The sequence below is a fragment of the Manis javanica genome, chromosome 15 (assembly GCF_040802235.1).
Source record: "Manis javanica isolate MJ-LG chromosome 15, MJ_LKY, whole genome shotgun sequence".
NCBI classification, from domain to species: Eukaryota; Metazoa; Chordata; class Mammalia; order Pholidota; family Manidae; genus Manis; species Manis javanica.
Window position 1 is genome coordinate 84,806,234 of NC_133170.1, and position 13,600 is coordinate 84,819,833.

General features: G+C 56.5%; 1 protein-coding gene across 1 annotated transcript; it reads right to left on the reverse strand.

Moving 5' to 3' along the window:
* Window positions 1–5,856: 5,856 nt before the first annotated feature.
* On the reverse strand, window positions 5,857–13,172 carry LRRC75B (leucine rich repeat containing 75B). The gene is given in 7 exon segments (XM_073222411.1): window positions 5,857–6,412; window positions 6,415–6,641; window positions 8,113–8,158; window positions 8,161–8,227; window positions 9,622–9,750; window positions 12,156–12,502; window positions 12,992–13,172. Coding segments are annotated over 7 exon segments (1,287 nt in total). The 3' UTR covers window positions 5,857–6,122.
* Between the last annotated feature and the right edge of the window lie 428 nt (window positions 13,173–13,600).

Below are 13,600 nucleotides of genomic sequence, written 5' to 3' on the forward strand. Positions count from 1 at the left end.
ATGGTTGTTAACAACAATAAAATTATGTATAGGGGAGTCAATGCTCAATGCACAATCATTAATCCACCCCAAGCCTAATTCTCGTCAGTCTCCAATCTTCTGAAGCATAACGAACAAGTTCTTACATGGAGAACAAATTCTTACATAGTGAATAAGTTACATGGTGAACAGTACAAGGGCAGTCTTCACAGAAACTTTCGGTTTTGATCATGCATCATGAACTATAAACAATCAGTTCAAATATGAATATTCGTTTGATTTTTATACTTGATTTATATGTGGATACCACATTTCTCTCTATTATTATTTTTAATAAAATGCTGAAATGGTAGGTAGATGCAAGATAAAGGTAGAAAACATAGTTTAGTGTTGTAAGAGAGCAAATGTAGATGATCAGGTGTGTGCCTGTAGACTATGTGTTAATCCAAGCTAGACAAGGGCAATAAAACATCCACGGATGCAGCAGATTTCTCTCAGAACAGTGGGGGAGAGGTTCTAAGCCTCACCTCTGTTGATCCCCAATTTCTCACCTGATGGCCCCCCTGCGACTGTGCCTGTCTTAGGTTGTTCCTCCCTTGAGGAATCTTACCCGTCTCTGGCTAACCAGTCATCTTCCGGGGCCATACAGGGAAATGTAAAGTTGGTAAGTGAGAGAGAAGCCTTATTGTTTGAAAAGGTTAGTTTTTTACTTCTTTGCATATTTATGCCCTGTGGCTTCTATGCCCAGCATTTGTCTTGAGGTATCTTTACCACTTGGAAGAATTGTGATACACGGTAAATTCAATATGAGGCACGAATTCTGTTTAGGGGTTGTAATTAGGAAGGAAGAAGAAAAGCTATAGAAGTAGCAGGCGGAAGAAAACATGGGAAGATTGATTATTTCTTTGACATATCTTCTTGTAGAGTAACTTCAGCATGTAGAGGTTTTAAACTACTAATTAAATTGCGCACACACGTTATTATGTTACTTGAATTTTACCTCATAAAAGGAGCTAAACCAACAAAGGAGATTTATAATGGGTTTATAAATAATTCCAAAAGAAGGCAGAAAAAGAGGAAAGAAGGGAATAAAGAGCATACAGGATAAATAGGAGATAAATAGAAAGATGATAGGCTTAAGCCTATCAATAATCACACTAAATGTAAATGGTATAAATACTACAATTAAAAAACATTGGATTTTACAAAGCAAGACCCAACCACATGCTACCTAGAAGAAACACACTGTAAATATAAAAACATAAATAGGTTAAAAGTAAAAGAATTGGGAAAGATAATACCATTGCTAACACTAATCAAAAGAAAGCTGAAGCAGCTACATTAATAGTAGGCAAGAAGGTTTCAGAGCCAGAAATACTGCCACAGATAATGAAGATCATTCTATAATGGCAAGAGTCAGCTAATCAAGGAGCCATAATAATCTTAAACATTTATGCACCTAGTAATAAAACATCAAAATGCATAAAGCAGGAAATGGATAGAACTACAACAATAAATAGATAAATACAATAGCAGGAAAATTTTCATTCCCTCTTGATAATTGATAGGTCAAGTAGGTAGAAAATCAACAGGGATATAGTAGACTTGGACACTATAAGGCAACTTGACTGATTAACACTGGAGGACCACCCAACAACAGAACACACGTTCTTCTCAGGTGCACACAGAACATTTACCAAGATTCAGAAGACTGCAAGCCATGCCATGTTGTCTGACCATAGTGAAATAAAATTAGAAATTATAAACAGGAAGATCCAGAAAATTCCTAAATATTTGGAAACAAAGTAACACACTTCTAAGTAAGACATGGACCAAAGAAGAAACAAAAAGAGAAATTAGTATTTTAAGCTGACTTGGAGATGGAACTACAACATATCAGAATTTGTGAGATGCCACTCAAGCAGAAGTAGGGGTGTAATTTATAGCACTAAACAGAAACATCAGTGAAACCAAAAGATGATTCTTAAACAAGACTGACCAAGGAAGAAAAAAAGACAAGACACAATTACACCAATCTCAGCAATGCGAGATGTGTCTCCTACATATTCCAGAGATACTGAAAGGGAATATTATGAACAACTTTATGCCAACAAATTGAGCAAGATGAAATGGACAAATTCCTCAAAAGACCCAAAATACCAATGCTCACTCAGGAATAAATAGCTAATCTGAAAAGTCCTATATTTCCATTAAAGAAATCGGAATTACAGTTGAAAACCTCACCAAGAAAACATTAGACCCATGCACCTTCACTGAGGAATTCTAACAAATATTTAAGGAAGAAATAATATAAATTCTACACAAACTCTAATAACCAAATAATTAAACAGAAGAAAATACTTCTCAGTTCATTCTGAGACAAGCATTGCCCTGATACCAAAATCAGGCAAAGATACTACAAGAAAAAGCATACTGAGTTACCACCGCCCAAGAGAAAAAGAAATCTATGTTCAGGCAAAAACCTGTATATAAATAGTTCCTAGCAGTTTTACCTGTCATAACTAAAAACTAGATTAGTTTGTATTTTCTGGAGTTTTAGATAATATGGAATCATACAGGCTGTATTCAACAACCCAGGTGAATGAATTGTGGCACATCTGACCAACAGATACCTCTCAACAATTCAACATGATGGGAGTCTCAAAATAATTACGCAAGTGAAAGAAGTCATGCAAAGAAGAGTACACCCTATATATGATTACACATTTCTGAAACCAGAAAATGCAAAGTACTTCACAGGGACAGCAAGCAGGTCAATTGTTGCTTAGGGAAGGGGGCGAGCAGGGAGGCATTACCAAGGGGCACAAGGCACCTTCTGGGTGTGACAGGTTTACTGTCTTGATTGTGGAGGTGGTTTCATAGATGTAAATAGAGGCCATACTGCACACTTTAAACTTGTAACACTTGGTATATCTATTGTAATTCAATTGTACTGCAATGAAGGATTATTTTTAAAATAAGACATTTTAAAATATAAAACTGAAGTATCCAGTTGGGTAAAGAAATACTAGTCTCCATTGAAGAATGATGGCTGTCTCTAAGAAGTATGTTTTCTTTTCCCGCCAAGGCCTATAGAGAAAAACCTCTGTGCTAAGTTGATATCAGCCACGGGGATCAGTCACCTGAGATTTTGGATTCTCAAGATGAAGACTGAGTAGAGGCTGACACTTGCTGTAAACTCGTATCTTAGAGCACCTTATCTGGGCTCAAATAACCTCCCTAATGAGATACAGAAGTTCCCAAGTGTTGGTCACGGAGGTCCTGAGGAGCGTAGGTATCTTTTCAATGTATCCTTTCAGTGCTATCGACATCCTGGCAAGGTGGGGTCAGGCCTGAGGAGGCTGAGGCCTGGAGAGGTGCAGGCACAACATGCAGCTGGCCCCGCCAGGCTGCCAGAGATGGGCGTGGGTCCCGTGGCCCTGAGCATGGGGCTGGGCTCCATTCAGTCTGACAAGCTTCCAAACCCACTCCTCATTAATGCTGTTGAGTCCTGGAAGAGGGCAGAGCCTGGGTCTTCACTGCTCCCCCCACCCCTCACCATTGTGGCACATGAGGAAATGAGGCACAGGGAGGTCCTGACTGGCCGTGCTCCAAGGGCAGTGTGGCTGGCAGTCTCTCCCTGCCCCAAGATGCCTGCCAGCAGAGCCACCAGGATGGTCTCCTGCCTCAAACGCCTCTGGCAGGGACTTGCTCAGAAGTTCCAGTGAACTCTTGGCCCCCGGGATGGCTGTGAGGCAGCATCAGGCAGGGTCGGCATCACAGACTGAGGCCAGGCTGCCTGGTTCATACCCCGGCTCCTGCAGTTCCCAGCTTTTTGACTCTGGGCAAGTCACTCAACCTCTCCCTGCTTCCAGTTCACTCACCTCCAAAGTGGAGGTGGTAATAGCACCCACCATACAAGCGCAAAGAGAATCAAAGGAGTGTACAGTCACTGGAACAGTACCTGGCCTAGGGAAAGGCTATGGAAGCGCTCCTGAAGTAAACAGATAGCCTCAGCACTGCCTAATCCCGAAGGCTTGGGCTCCAGCCATGTCCACCCAGAAAGCTTTGGGTGGAGGCCCCGCTGACGCTGAAGAGCCTGCCCTGTGACCCTCACATGGCACGCACTTCCCAAGCCTTATGTCATCCTCATGTCAGCAGGATAAGAGGAAGCTTGCTTTACCTAGTTTCCGAGATAAGGGAACAGGACCCAAGAGGACCACGCCACCAGCAGCGGAGGACAGAGCTGGGACCAAGCCAAGCCTGTCTGTCTCCAGGACTGGGCCTGGGCGAGGCCCGCTCGCTGCCTCCTCGGCCTGGAATCCCCGCGTCCTAGAGTGTCCCTGCATGCAGCGTCGCCTTGCTGGTGGTCATGAGGCCCTGACGGGAGGGCCCTACAATGGGGCAGTGGACCTGCCTGGCAACAAGGCCAACCCTCTTCCTGTGGGCCGTTTCACGCTCCAGCTCAGCTGTTACGTCGAGTGCCTCTGTCCAAGAGGCAGGGAGGTTGAGACCAGCTGCTGCCTGGACTCCCCTGGAGCTCGCCTGGCAACACCCGGCTCAGGTCCTCACACCACCCTGGTAGAAGTCTCTCCGGTTGGTGACATTCAAGGTTTGTGGGCTGGATCCGGGCTAGTGGTGGGCAAGGAGTGAGGAGGGCAGGGGGAGACACAGAGCTCGGCATTTCTCCAGCAAGGAGTCCCGAGAGAGCACAGCCGCCTGCGTGTGTCGGGCTCATCAGCCTGCCGGCCCCAGGCCAGCCTCCCTGTCACTCCCCTCTCTGCTGGCCCCTTCCACTTTCCACCCCGCTTTGCCTGCTCCCGGGAGTGTGGGCCCCTGTTCCATCTCTTTTCTGGCTCAGGAGGCTGCCATGCCTGCAGCTGGCCTGGGGTGTGCTGTGATCTGTGCTCACAATCCCTCCCTTGTGGGCCATAGCTGTGGTCAGCTGGGGGGCCTGTGCACATAGGCCCTCCTAGGCATGGGTGTCCTCACCTGACAGGGTCCCACTGCCCCCAGACCTGGCCTACGGCTCCACACAGGAGTGTGTGGCCCCTGGACTCCCCAGCTTGGGCCTCAATTTCCCCCATGGACAGCTCTAAATTCCTTTCTTGTCTCTGTGCCCAACTCCTAGACTGAACCCCGGCTCTCCACACGGGGCTTTGAGGGTAACCAGGGCCTTACCTTCTGGTCTAGGGCCTGTCCCGTGGTGCTTGTGGTGGGTACAGCCCCCTGCTGTGAGCGGGCTACCTCATGGGGCAGCCCTAGGACAGCTCTGCCCCAGCCCCTTGGTGCTGGCTGTGCCCACGTCCACCCCTGCATGCTCTCTTAGGTCCCCCCCAGGGAAGGACTGTACAGGTACATGGGCCCATAGGGCCTGGAGGGAACACACAAGCTCTCTGTATCTGGTCCGACATGTCTCCTAATCCCACAGAGTTGCCCACTGGCCAAGTACAGGAGGCCTGTGGTGGTACTAGGGGTGGTGGGCAGTGCTGTGCCCAGTGGAACATGAGCTTTGCCCCCACTCAGCACACTCTTGTCCCGGGCCCAGAGGGCCCTGGTGGGAGGTCAGCAGCCTGGGCTCAGGTACGAGTTTGCTGTGGGGCTCGTTCCAAGCTTTGCACCTTTCTGGGCTCCCAACCGCTCTTCTCCACGCCCTTCCTACGGGAGAGGGCCGTGTTCCTGGTGGCCTCCTTTAACTCGCCAGCCCACAGATGGACTCAGCCCCCACCTTGGTGTCTGTGGCCCTGCCCAGGGAGCCCCTGGGAGAGGTCAGTGTGAGCTGGTCCCTCCCTTTCAGGTACGCAGTGTCCCTGAGTCCTTGGCCACCCCTTCCCCCAGCAGCAGGGCTGGTGCTCGGTGGCCCTGAGGTCCCTGATGCAGAAACCCTGAGGCAGAGTAAAGTGTCACCCTTTATTGTGGGATCTGCTCTGCACAGTGGGCCCCCAGCCCCTCCTGCTGAGGAAGGCTGAGGCTCCAGCCTGGGCCGACTGGCTTCCATCAAGCCCATTCTCCTTGGGTCCCCCTAATCCCAGGCTGAGCATTTTTCCTGGATCTCTGGGGGACCTCCAGGGCCTCTGCCATACCCTGTCCCCTGTGCTCGGGAGCATCATCAGTCAGGCAGTAGGAGCCAGGGTAGGGGTGGGTCACCTGGAACAGCAGACCTGAGGCTCAGACCCCTGCCCAGCTGCTGCAGAGCCCCAGGTGGAGGCAGGGATGGTGGCTGCGGCCACACTGCACCCCGGCTCGAGGTCCAGGCCCTCATAGATGGTGGGGAGTGAGGTTCGTTGGCTCAGCTGCCGGCTCAGGCCAACCAGCAGAGGCTGGGGCAGGGAGGCCACATCGACGTTGTTGCCCAGGTCCACCCAGGCCAGGGCGGGGAATTTGGTGGTGTCCTCGATGGCCTCAGTGAGCTCGCGGGCGGTGGCCCACATCAGCCGTTGAGCAGGAGCTGGGAGAGGCAGGGCAGTGCCCAGAGGCTGGGCACTAGCAGGTGCAGAAGCTCCTCAGTCAGCTCGCTGAAGCTCGGGTCCAGCACCGCCAGCCCAGCTCCCTGGCTGCTCAGGTAACGTGTTATGTGCCGCAGGTCCCGTGCTTTCAGCGGGATTCCCGAGAGGCTCATGGGCTCCCCCGCCAGCTGAGTCTTCCGGAGGCTGCTCCTGAGGCTGTGGGAGGGTTGCAGATGGGGTGGACTGAGCAAGGGCCCGTGGCCCAGGCGGCTCCTGGCAGCTGCAGACAGTGAACTGCCAGGCTGCCTGGGGCAATGACAAGGCCCGGGCCCTCCAGTTGCGCCAACCTGGCAACAGCTGCCGCTTTTTAAACGTGTGGCCATGGGCAATGCTGGGAACCTGAGTGTAAGTTTCCCTTTTGGTGAAAAGGAGACCTGGCTGTTACGAGGATTAAATACAGACGTGTTCAGGCTCCACGAGCTGCTACCATTACAAAGACCTACTGCGCTCCTGCATCACCTGCTACATCTACTGTCTCACTGGTGCTTTTTATGCCAGCCCAGCAGGGTAGGAGTGATTATCCCCTCTGCAGAGGGGCACAGGGATGTCAGATTGGAGATGTGAGTCTCTCAGGGTCACACGCCACCAAGTGGGGAGCCAGGTGTCCAAACTGAGGTACTCTGACTCAAGAGCCCACATGTTTTTCCCACGCTTCCTTTAAAGTTGGCCCTCTGTGGGGAGGCAGAGACGTTCAGGTGAGGGCGACAGGGTATCAGGCTGGTGTTCCCAGGCCATGGGGGCCAGCAGGGGACAGGTCCAGGGCAGCGAGAGGGGAGGTGGTGGTGGATGAGAGGGTAGGACCTGCCCTGGGGAAAGGGCTCCCTGTGTCTAAGCTGGAAAATTAGCTTGGAGATTGAGGAGTGCCCCCCACTGCCTCCAGAAACCCCCTCTAGGTCCCTCCTGTCATTGGAACATAGTCCACTAGGCAGATAGGCCAGACTGGGGGTTGAAAGTAGTGGGACCCCCTCCAGGGCCCCCACCTGCCACGGCAGGAGCAACTCTCTAGGCTCCAGGCTCAGCTGGGGCTACCAGGCCCAAGGGGCAGGCGGGCAGGGGAGAGCCTGGAGCCGTGGCACTGGGACCCTGGGGTGGCCGGTTCCCAGGCTGCCTATGGCCACGAGGAGAGGTGGGGAGAGGTCGCCAGGGCAGAGTGAGCTAGCAGGCAGAGAATTCCCAGAGGGCTGCAGGAAAATCAGGCCAGGCTGCGGCCTAGGGCAGACCGCTTTGCCCCTCCCTGCCTCGGTTTTCTTCCTGTAAAATGGACCCAGAATCTGTCTCCTTCACAGCCTGTTGCGAGGATTCGCTGATGCCCGCTGAAGTCTTCTTGCTATGGGGTGGGGATGGGGTGTCAAGCTCTGTGACAGGCCAGGGAAGGAAGGGCGAGCAAAGGTGGATCAAAGGGAGAGTGTAGCTTTGCTAGCGGGGCATCGAGTGGGGCATCTGCTGCCACTGGCCAGACTGGCTTCCAGGCAGATGAGGGTGAGAGGCCCACGGGTGGGATTTGAGACACCAGCCTCTTGCTGAGAGAAGCCTGGAGTCTCCCCTAGAACTGGCCCTGCCTCTCCATGTCAGCCTGGCACGGCACCCTGGGGGCTGTGGGGCAGGGCTGAAGCTGGGATCCCCTTACCAGTTCCGAGTCTTCCTCTGGGGCAGGCTGGACCCTCGCTGCCTGTGGAGTGAGGGGCAAGGTGGTAGATGAGCTGCCAACAGATCTTGTCTGAGGATTTCCAGAGTTCATAGTCCTGTGGGTGGGTGGGCAGCGTCACCCCTCCCACCCAGCCCCGGGCCTTGGGGAGCCAAGCACGTGCTCATGTGGGGTCACTCGTCACGGGTCACTGCCTGGCCCACCAGCCTCCTCCTCCACCCCGGCTACGGCCCGGCTCGGAGCCAGGGGAGGCTGCCCGTGGGGAGCCGGACAGGCTGGTCCGAGGCCCACCGTGTGCGACGGGAGGTGACCCAGGCAGTGGGCCCTCGTTCCCTGTCCTCAGACCCAAGGCCAGCGTCTCGGGCTACCAGCCGGCTCCCTGGCTGCCCTCAGTGCTCCCTGGGCACTTGCCCCAGTAGGAGGAAGGCCCACGCGCCTCCCTGGAGCCCTGCCCCCGTCGCCGCCCCAGGGAATAGGAGCGAGCCAGGTCAGCACGTAACTCCTTTCACTCTCCGCGCTAGATGGCACCTGTGGGCCCGGGTCCGGGCTGCCAGCGCTGCCACCTGGCTCTCTTCTGGCTCTGGGCCCTCAGAGAGGTCCAGTTCAGGGAGAAAACGGGTGCCCAGCTTTCCACAGAGCTGGCCCTGAGCGCACTCCAGAACCTGGCATGTTCTTTATCCTGCCCTTCTGTTGGCAGCAGTGCACACACAGTCAGCAAGCCCTGGCAGTCACTGTGATGGCTCTAGGCCAGCCTCAGAAGCCTCCAGGACAACTGCACATGGATTCAGGAGTTCGGAGCTGGCAGGGCCTGTGGTGGGCACCTTTTCTTCACAGGGGATTGATTCACTGTGACTAAGAGAGGGGCCTGGTCGCTGGCCACAGGCTCTGTCATGAGCATGGCAACTTCATGAGGAAGGATGTTTTTAGGTGCCATCAGAGTGGGATTTGGGGCAGACATGTTGGCATGGGTGTGGTGGGAGGCTGTAGGTGGCAGACAACAACTCACCATGAGGAGGGACTTGCTTACGGCTCACGATGCTGTGGGAAGCTGTGAGCACTTGTCCCCAAGGGCATCCATACAGGACAGGGATGTGTGGTAAGGATCTCCAGCCTAGGGTGGCTCTTTTCTGACCCAGAAACTTGGAGGTCTGGAGTTTGGTTCAGTCGGTGAATTTGTCAGAACATTCTGTATGCCGCCGGGTACCTATATGACGTCCTGCTGGGTCCTAGGGCCTGGCGCACAGGCTGCCACTTAGGAAGCAGATCTGCCCCCCACACATTGCAGGACTGGGAAAGCACAGCTCACTTGTACTCCAGCCGCTGGCCAGCCTAATACACCAAAACTGGCATCAGGTCCCACTGGGGCACAGTGACCTGCCTACAGCCTTGCAGCAAGCCAGATACAGACCCAGGTTCCTAGCCCCCAGCCCTGGGCTCTCCTGGCCCATCAACCACACTGCCCAGCCTGAGGCCTGTGCCTACTGGCCTCACCGTCTTGGGGCACTGCAGGTCCCGGGCCAGGTTCACGAGCTGGTCATGGGAGATGGGGTCCACCAGATTGAGGAAGGCCATGTTCCTATAAAGGATGTCAGTGAGGAGGGTCCCCTCGAGGCCCAGGTCCTGTGAGTGGTGAGAATTAAGTGAGCCAGGAATCGGGCCTCCCTTCTCCAGGCCTGGTCCAGCCAGCCAGGGCCCCTCACACTCATTTTCCTCTCTCTGTTCCCTCCCTGAGGCTTGCTGACATCTCCCCGAGGTGATGACAGACCAACTGTCCAGGGGCAGGTAGACTAGGTGAGGAGAGGGTCGGTGCCCTGGGGGCCTGAGGGAGGCGATGACACAGGTCCTGGAGCCCTTGGACTGGTTGCCTCAAGGACAGGCATTGGGCTTGTCCAGGGGATTCTACAGGGGCTTCTCTGATGATCCCCAAATGCCTCTGGCCTCCAGCATTCCTTCTGGGCCCTTTACCTCTCCCACCGGTCCCTGAGCTCTCCTGAGCTGCGGCCATCGTCCATTTGCTGACAGGTCCAGACCACTCCTGTGGAGGCGGACCTCTCTCTCAGCTCAACTGTCCCCCAAGGCAGCTCATGGGTGTGTTCATCTCCTGACCTTGAGCCGGTCTTGCCTCCGGTGCCCAGCTCAGCAAAAGGTGTCATTGTCCCCATCTTCCCCTTGGGCAGGCATCTCCTGTGCTCTTCCCTTACCCCTCTCCAGCCAGCCCTCCCTCCTCACGGCTCAACCGCCTCCTCCTGGGGCTGCCGGCCTCCCAACACGTCTCCCATCCCCTCCTAACAGAGCTGCCAGAGCCAGTCCCATGAAACACACACCTGAACTTGACCCTTAACCCCTTTTGTGGAGACCAAATGCTCTTAGCCAGTGAAACTGGAGACTCACAGAGTCTGCTGGCTGGGAACTCTCTACAGCCCAGCATTCACGCCCTCCCCGCTCCACCAGCCCCCTTGTCCAGCCTCCAAGTCTCCCACCCTCGAAGAGACCCTGGTCTGCCCTGGCCTTCCTGCTTCCAGTCCTCGGCCTTCTCCTCCTGTTACTCCATAGGCCCGGTGTGATGCTGAACCTCCTTTTAGAGGGCCCGTTTAGAGGATATACTGACAAGTTGTTGGGGCAGGCACAGCTAGGGGGCCTCTAGACCCCATATGGGCCGTCCCCAGGCCAGACAGTGACATGTTCTGTACATAACCCACTGCACACCAGAAGACAGGCCAGGCAGCAATGCCCAAGGACCGTAACTGTAGAGTCCCTGTGGGTCTAGGGCAGGACAGGCCCCTCACTGGGCCTGGAATTGGTGCCTTGGACTCCAGAGGCCGTCTCTGTGCTTCTGGATGATAGTCTAACTGATCTGGTGCTGCTCTGCTGTTTGCATTTTACACACTTAAAGATGCAGGTGCCAGCTAGACAGGACCCTGCAGGGAGGGGTGACTGGTGAGCCTGGGCTGACCCAGACAGGGCCCCGGATCAGCCTGCCTCCACTAGTCTGGACAGCTCCTCTTAAAGGGCCAGACCCACCTTTCCTGCCTGCTGGGCCCAGAGAAGGGAAACCCAGCACAGGAGGAATGGGGCTGTGAGGCTGGCTGGCTGGTGAGCTCTGGCCTTGGCTGCCCCCGAGTTTGCTCTGTGGCCCTAGGCTCACCACTGTTCTCCAAGCCTCAGTTTCCCATCTCTATCATACACCTGCAGCCCAAAGACCTGCACAGCTGCTTCTGGCTTATAGGACAGGGCAGACTGTGGCGGCAGCTGCTGCGGTGGGGGGTGCACTCAGGCAGAGAGGGAAGTGGCTTGCCCAGTGATGACGCGGGGTCCAGAACCCATGTCTCCTAGAGCAACCTAGGGCCCTGGAGCCGGGACTCAGGGACCCCATGTGTGGGGCCAGAGCCCCCGCCTGTCCAGTTGTGTGATGTACAGATGCCGGCTGGATGTACTCATTGGGTGTGAGCTGCCTCTTAGGGGACTGGGTGATGTGTGCTGTGGCTCGTCCGGGCTGCCATGGTGTCACGGCGAGGCTGCACCTGCTGACCAGCCGGTCTGTCGCTTTCCAGAGTCCTCTCTCCAGGGGCCCGTGTAGCGCCTCCCTTCACCCTGGAGGAGGGGAGGCTGCCTTCTTCCCATGGCCCCTTGAAAACAAGATGATGCACACTCCCCACTTGCCACCCCTCCCAGCCTCCCTCCTTGCCTGCCAAGGCCTGAATCTGGGCTTCGAGCTGCAGGTTTGGGGCACGCTGCGCACGCACAACTCAAGTCAAACCGCAGAGACTTGGTCACGGTCACAGCCCGTCCCCGCGGCCTCACCGGCCCTCCCTAGCCGACTGCCCTCCAACCGTCGCCGCCTCGCGCAGACAAGACAGTCCCCAGCGGCCAGCCGTACCCCCCACCCCCGCGAACCCGCCCGTCCCGGGTCCACCCTGCTTCCCGCGCCGAGGCCAGCTCCACATGGCCTCCCGGCCCCTTCCCGGCCCGCAGCCCCCGGCCCCTCCGCGGGCTCCAGCCCCGGGCCGGCCCGCTCCTTCTCTCGCCTGCCGCAGGAGGCGCAGCAGCTGCCGGGCGCGCTCCGGCCGCCGCTCGCGGAGTGTGGACTGGATCTCGCGGAGCCAGCGCACCCGGCGTTCATAGGGCGCCGGCCTGCTCCCTGCCGCCGCCCCGGCCCCCGAGCTCGCCTCGGGCCCAGCCCGCCGAGCGGGAAGGAGACCCAGCCGTCTGCGCCCCGCCCCCGGCCCCTCCGGCCCCGCCCCCGGCCCTTCCGGCCCCGCCCCCAGTCCTGGAGGCGCCGGGGGCGCAGCGCGAGGTCCGTGGCCTCGCGCCGGAGCCGGGGCTGGAGCGGGCGAATGAGGCGCGTGCCTGCTGGGCGCTGGACCTCCAAGCACTCAGTTTGGGGGTCTCGCTGGGAGAGGCCCCCACCCGCCCTAGACCGGGCTCGGAAACTCTGTCGCCGGTGCCCGGAGCCGCCGAGGGAGGCGCTGAGCCGCGTCAGGACGAGGTGGCGCGTGGCGTTCTAAACCCTCTGGCCACGGCGCTGACTGCATCAGCTTTTTGACAGTGCAAAGAGCGCTGGACTTGTAGTCAGGGCGGGGTGGGCGGGAGTCCGTTGCCAGCCGCAGGCAGTGCCATCACCTGCTCTCAGGAAACCTCGCCCTCAGGGAACAGATGGAGCAGCTGACCTGTCCACCCTGCACGGGCACTCCTGAACCGACAATCACTCACTGCCCCTCTGCCGGGTGGGGGCAGGCCTGGGCAGAATGGGTGGGGCCCGCCGCCTCTGACCTGGGCCTGGGAGATAAACGGGACGGGGTGTGCTGGTTAACCGTTAAGCCCAGCTCCGGGCAGGCTGGCAGCGGGCCAGCCATACCCGCACCTGCCTCCAGTCTTTCTGTCCGATAGGAGGGGCGGAGCATTGTGAGGAGGCAGGGCTTCCCCGGGGTAAAGGCTTGAGCTAGCGACCCCCCAGCTTCTCTCGAGGGGCTTAGGCTGCCTGCCACCTGCAGCGCTCCCGACAGCAGCTCTGGGCCCCTCACGTTCCCCGGGTAGGGGCGCATTCGGGGTTCTAGGCCCTAGACCCTGGACCGCCACTGTGCGGAGGGTGTGCCCACCCTGTGAGGACGCGTGTGTGCAGGGGTGTGCGGAGGGTGAGGAGACTCTGTCCCAGGGAACATGGGGGTGAGCACAGAGTCAGGCCCCTTCCTTGTGTTAAGCGCCGCCCCCTAGGAGTGTATTCAGGGATAGGGTGCTGGGCTCTGTGGTCCCCCGGGGCTGAGGCCCTGAGACAAAGCCCAGGGTGGCTTAGTGTCCTTGTTCCTTGACACCCACCGAAACCCAGCCTCTGTTGCCACCTGCTTGCGCACCCCCTTGGGGCCCATCCCTAGCCTCTTTCCATCCTGGGCCCCCCTGTCACTGACCTCAGCAGCCTTTCCTTTGCTGCTCTGTAGCCAGCATTGTCCTGGGGCTGTTGGCACCACAGTTTCCT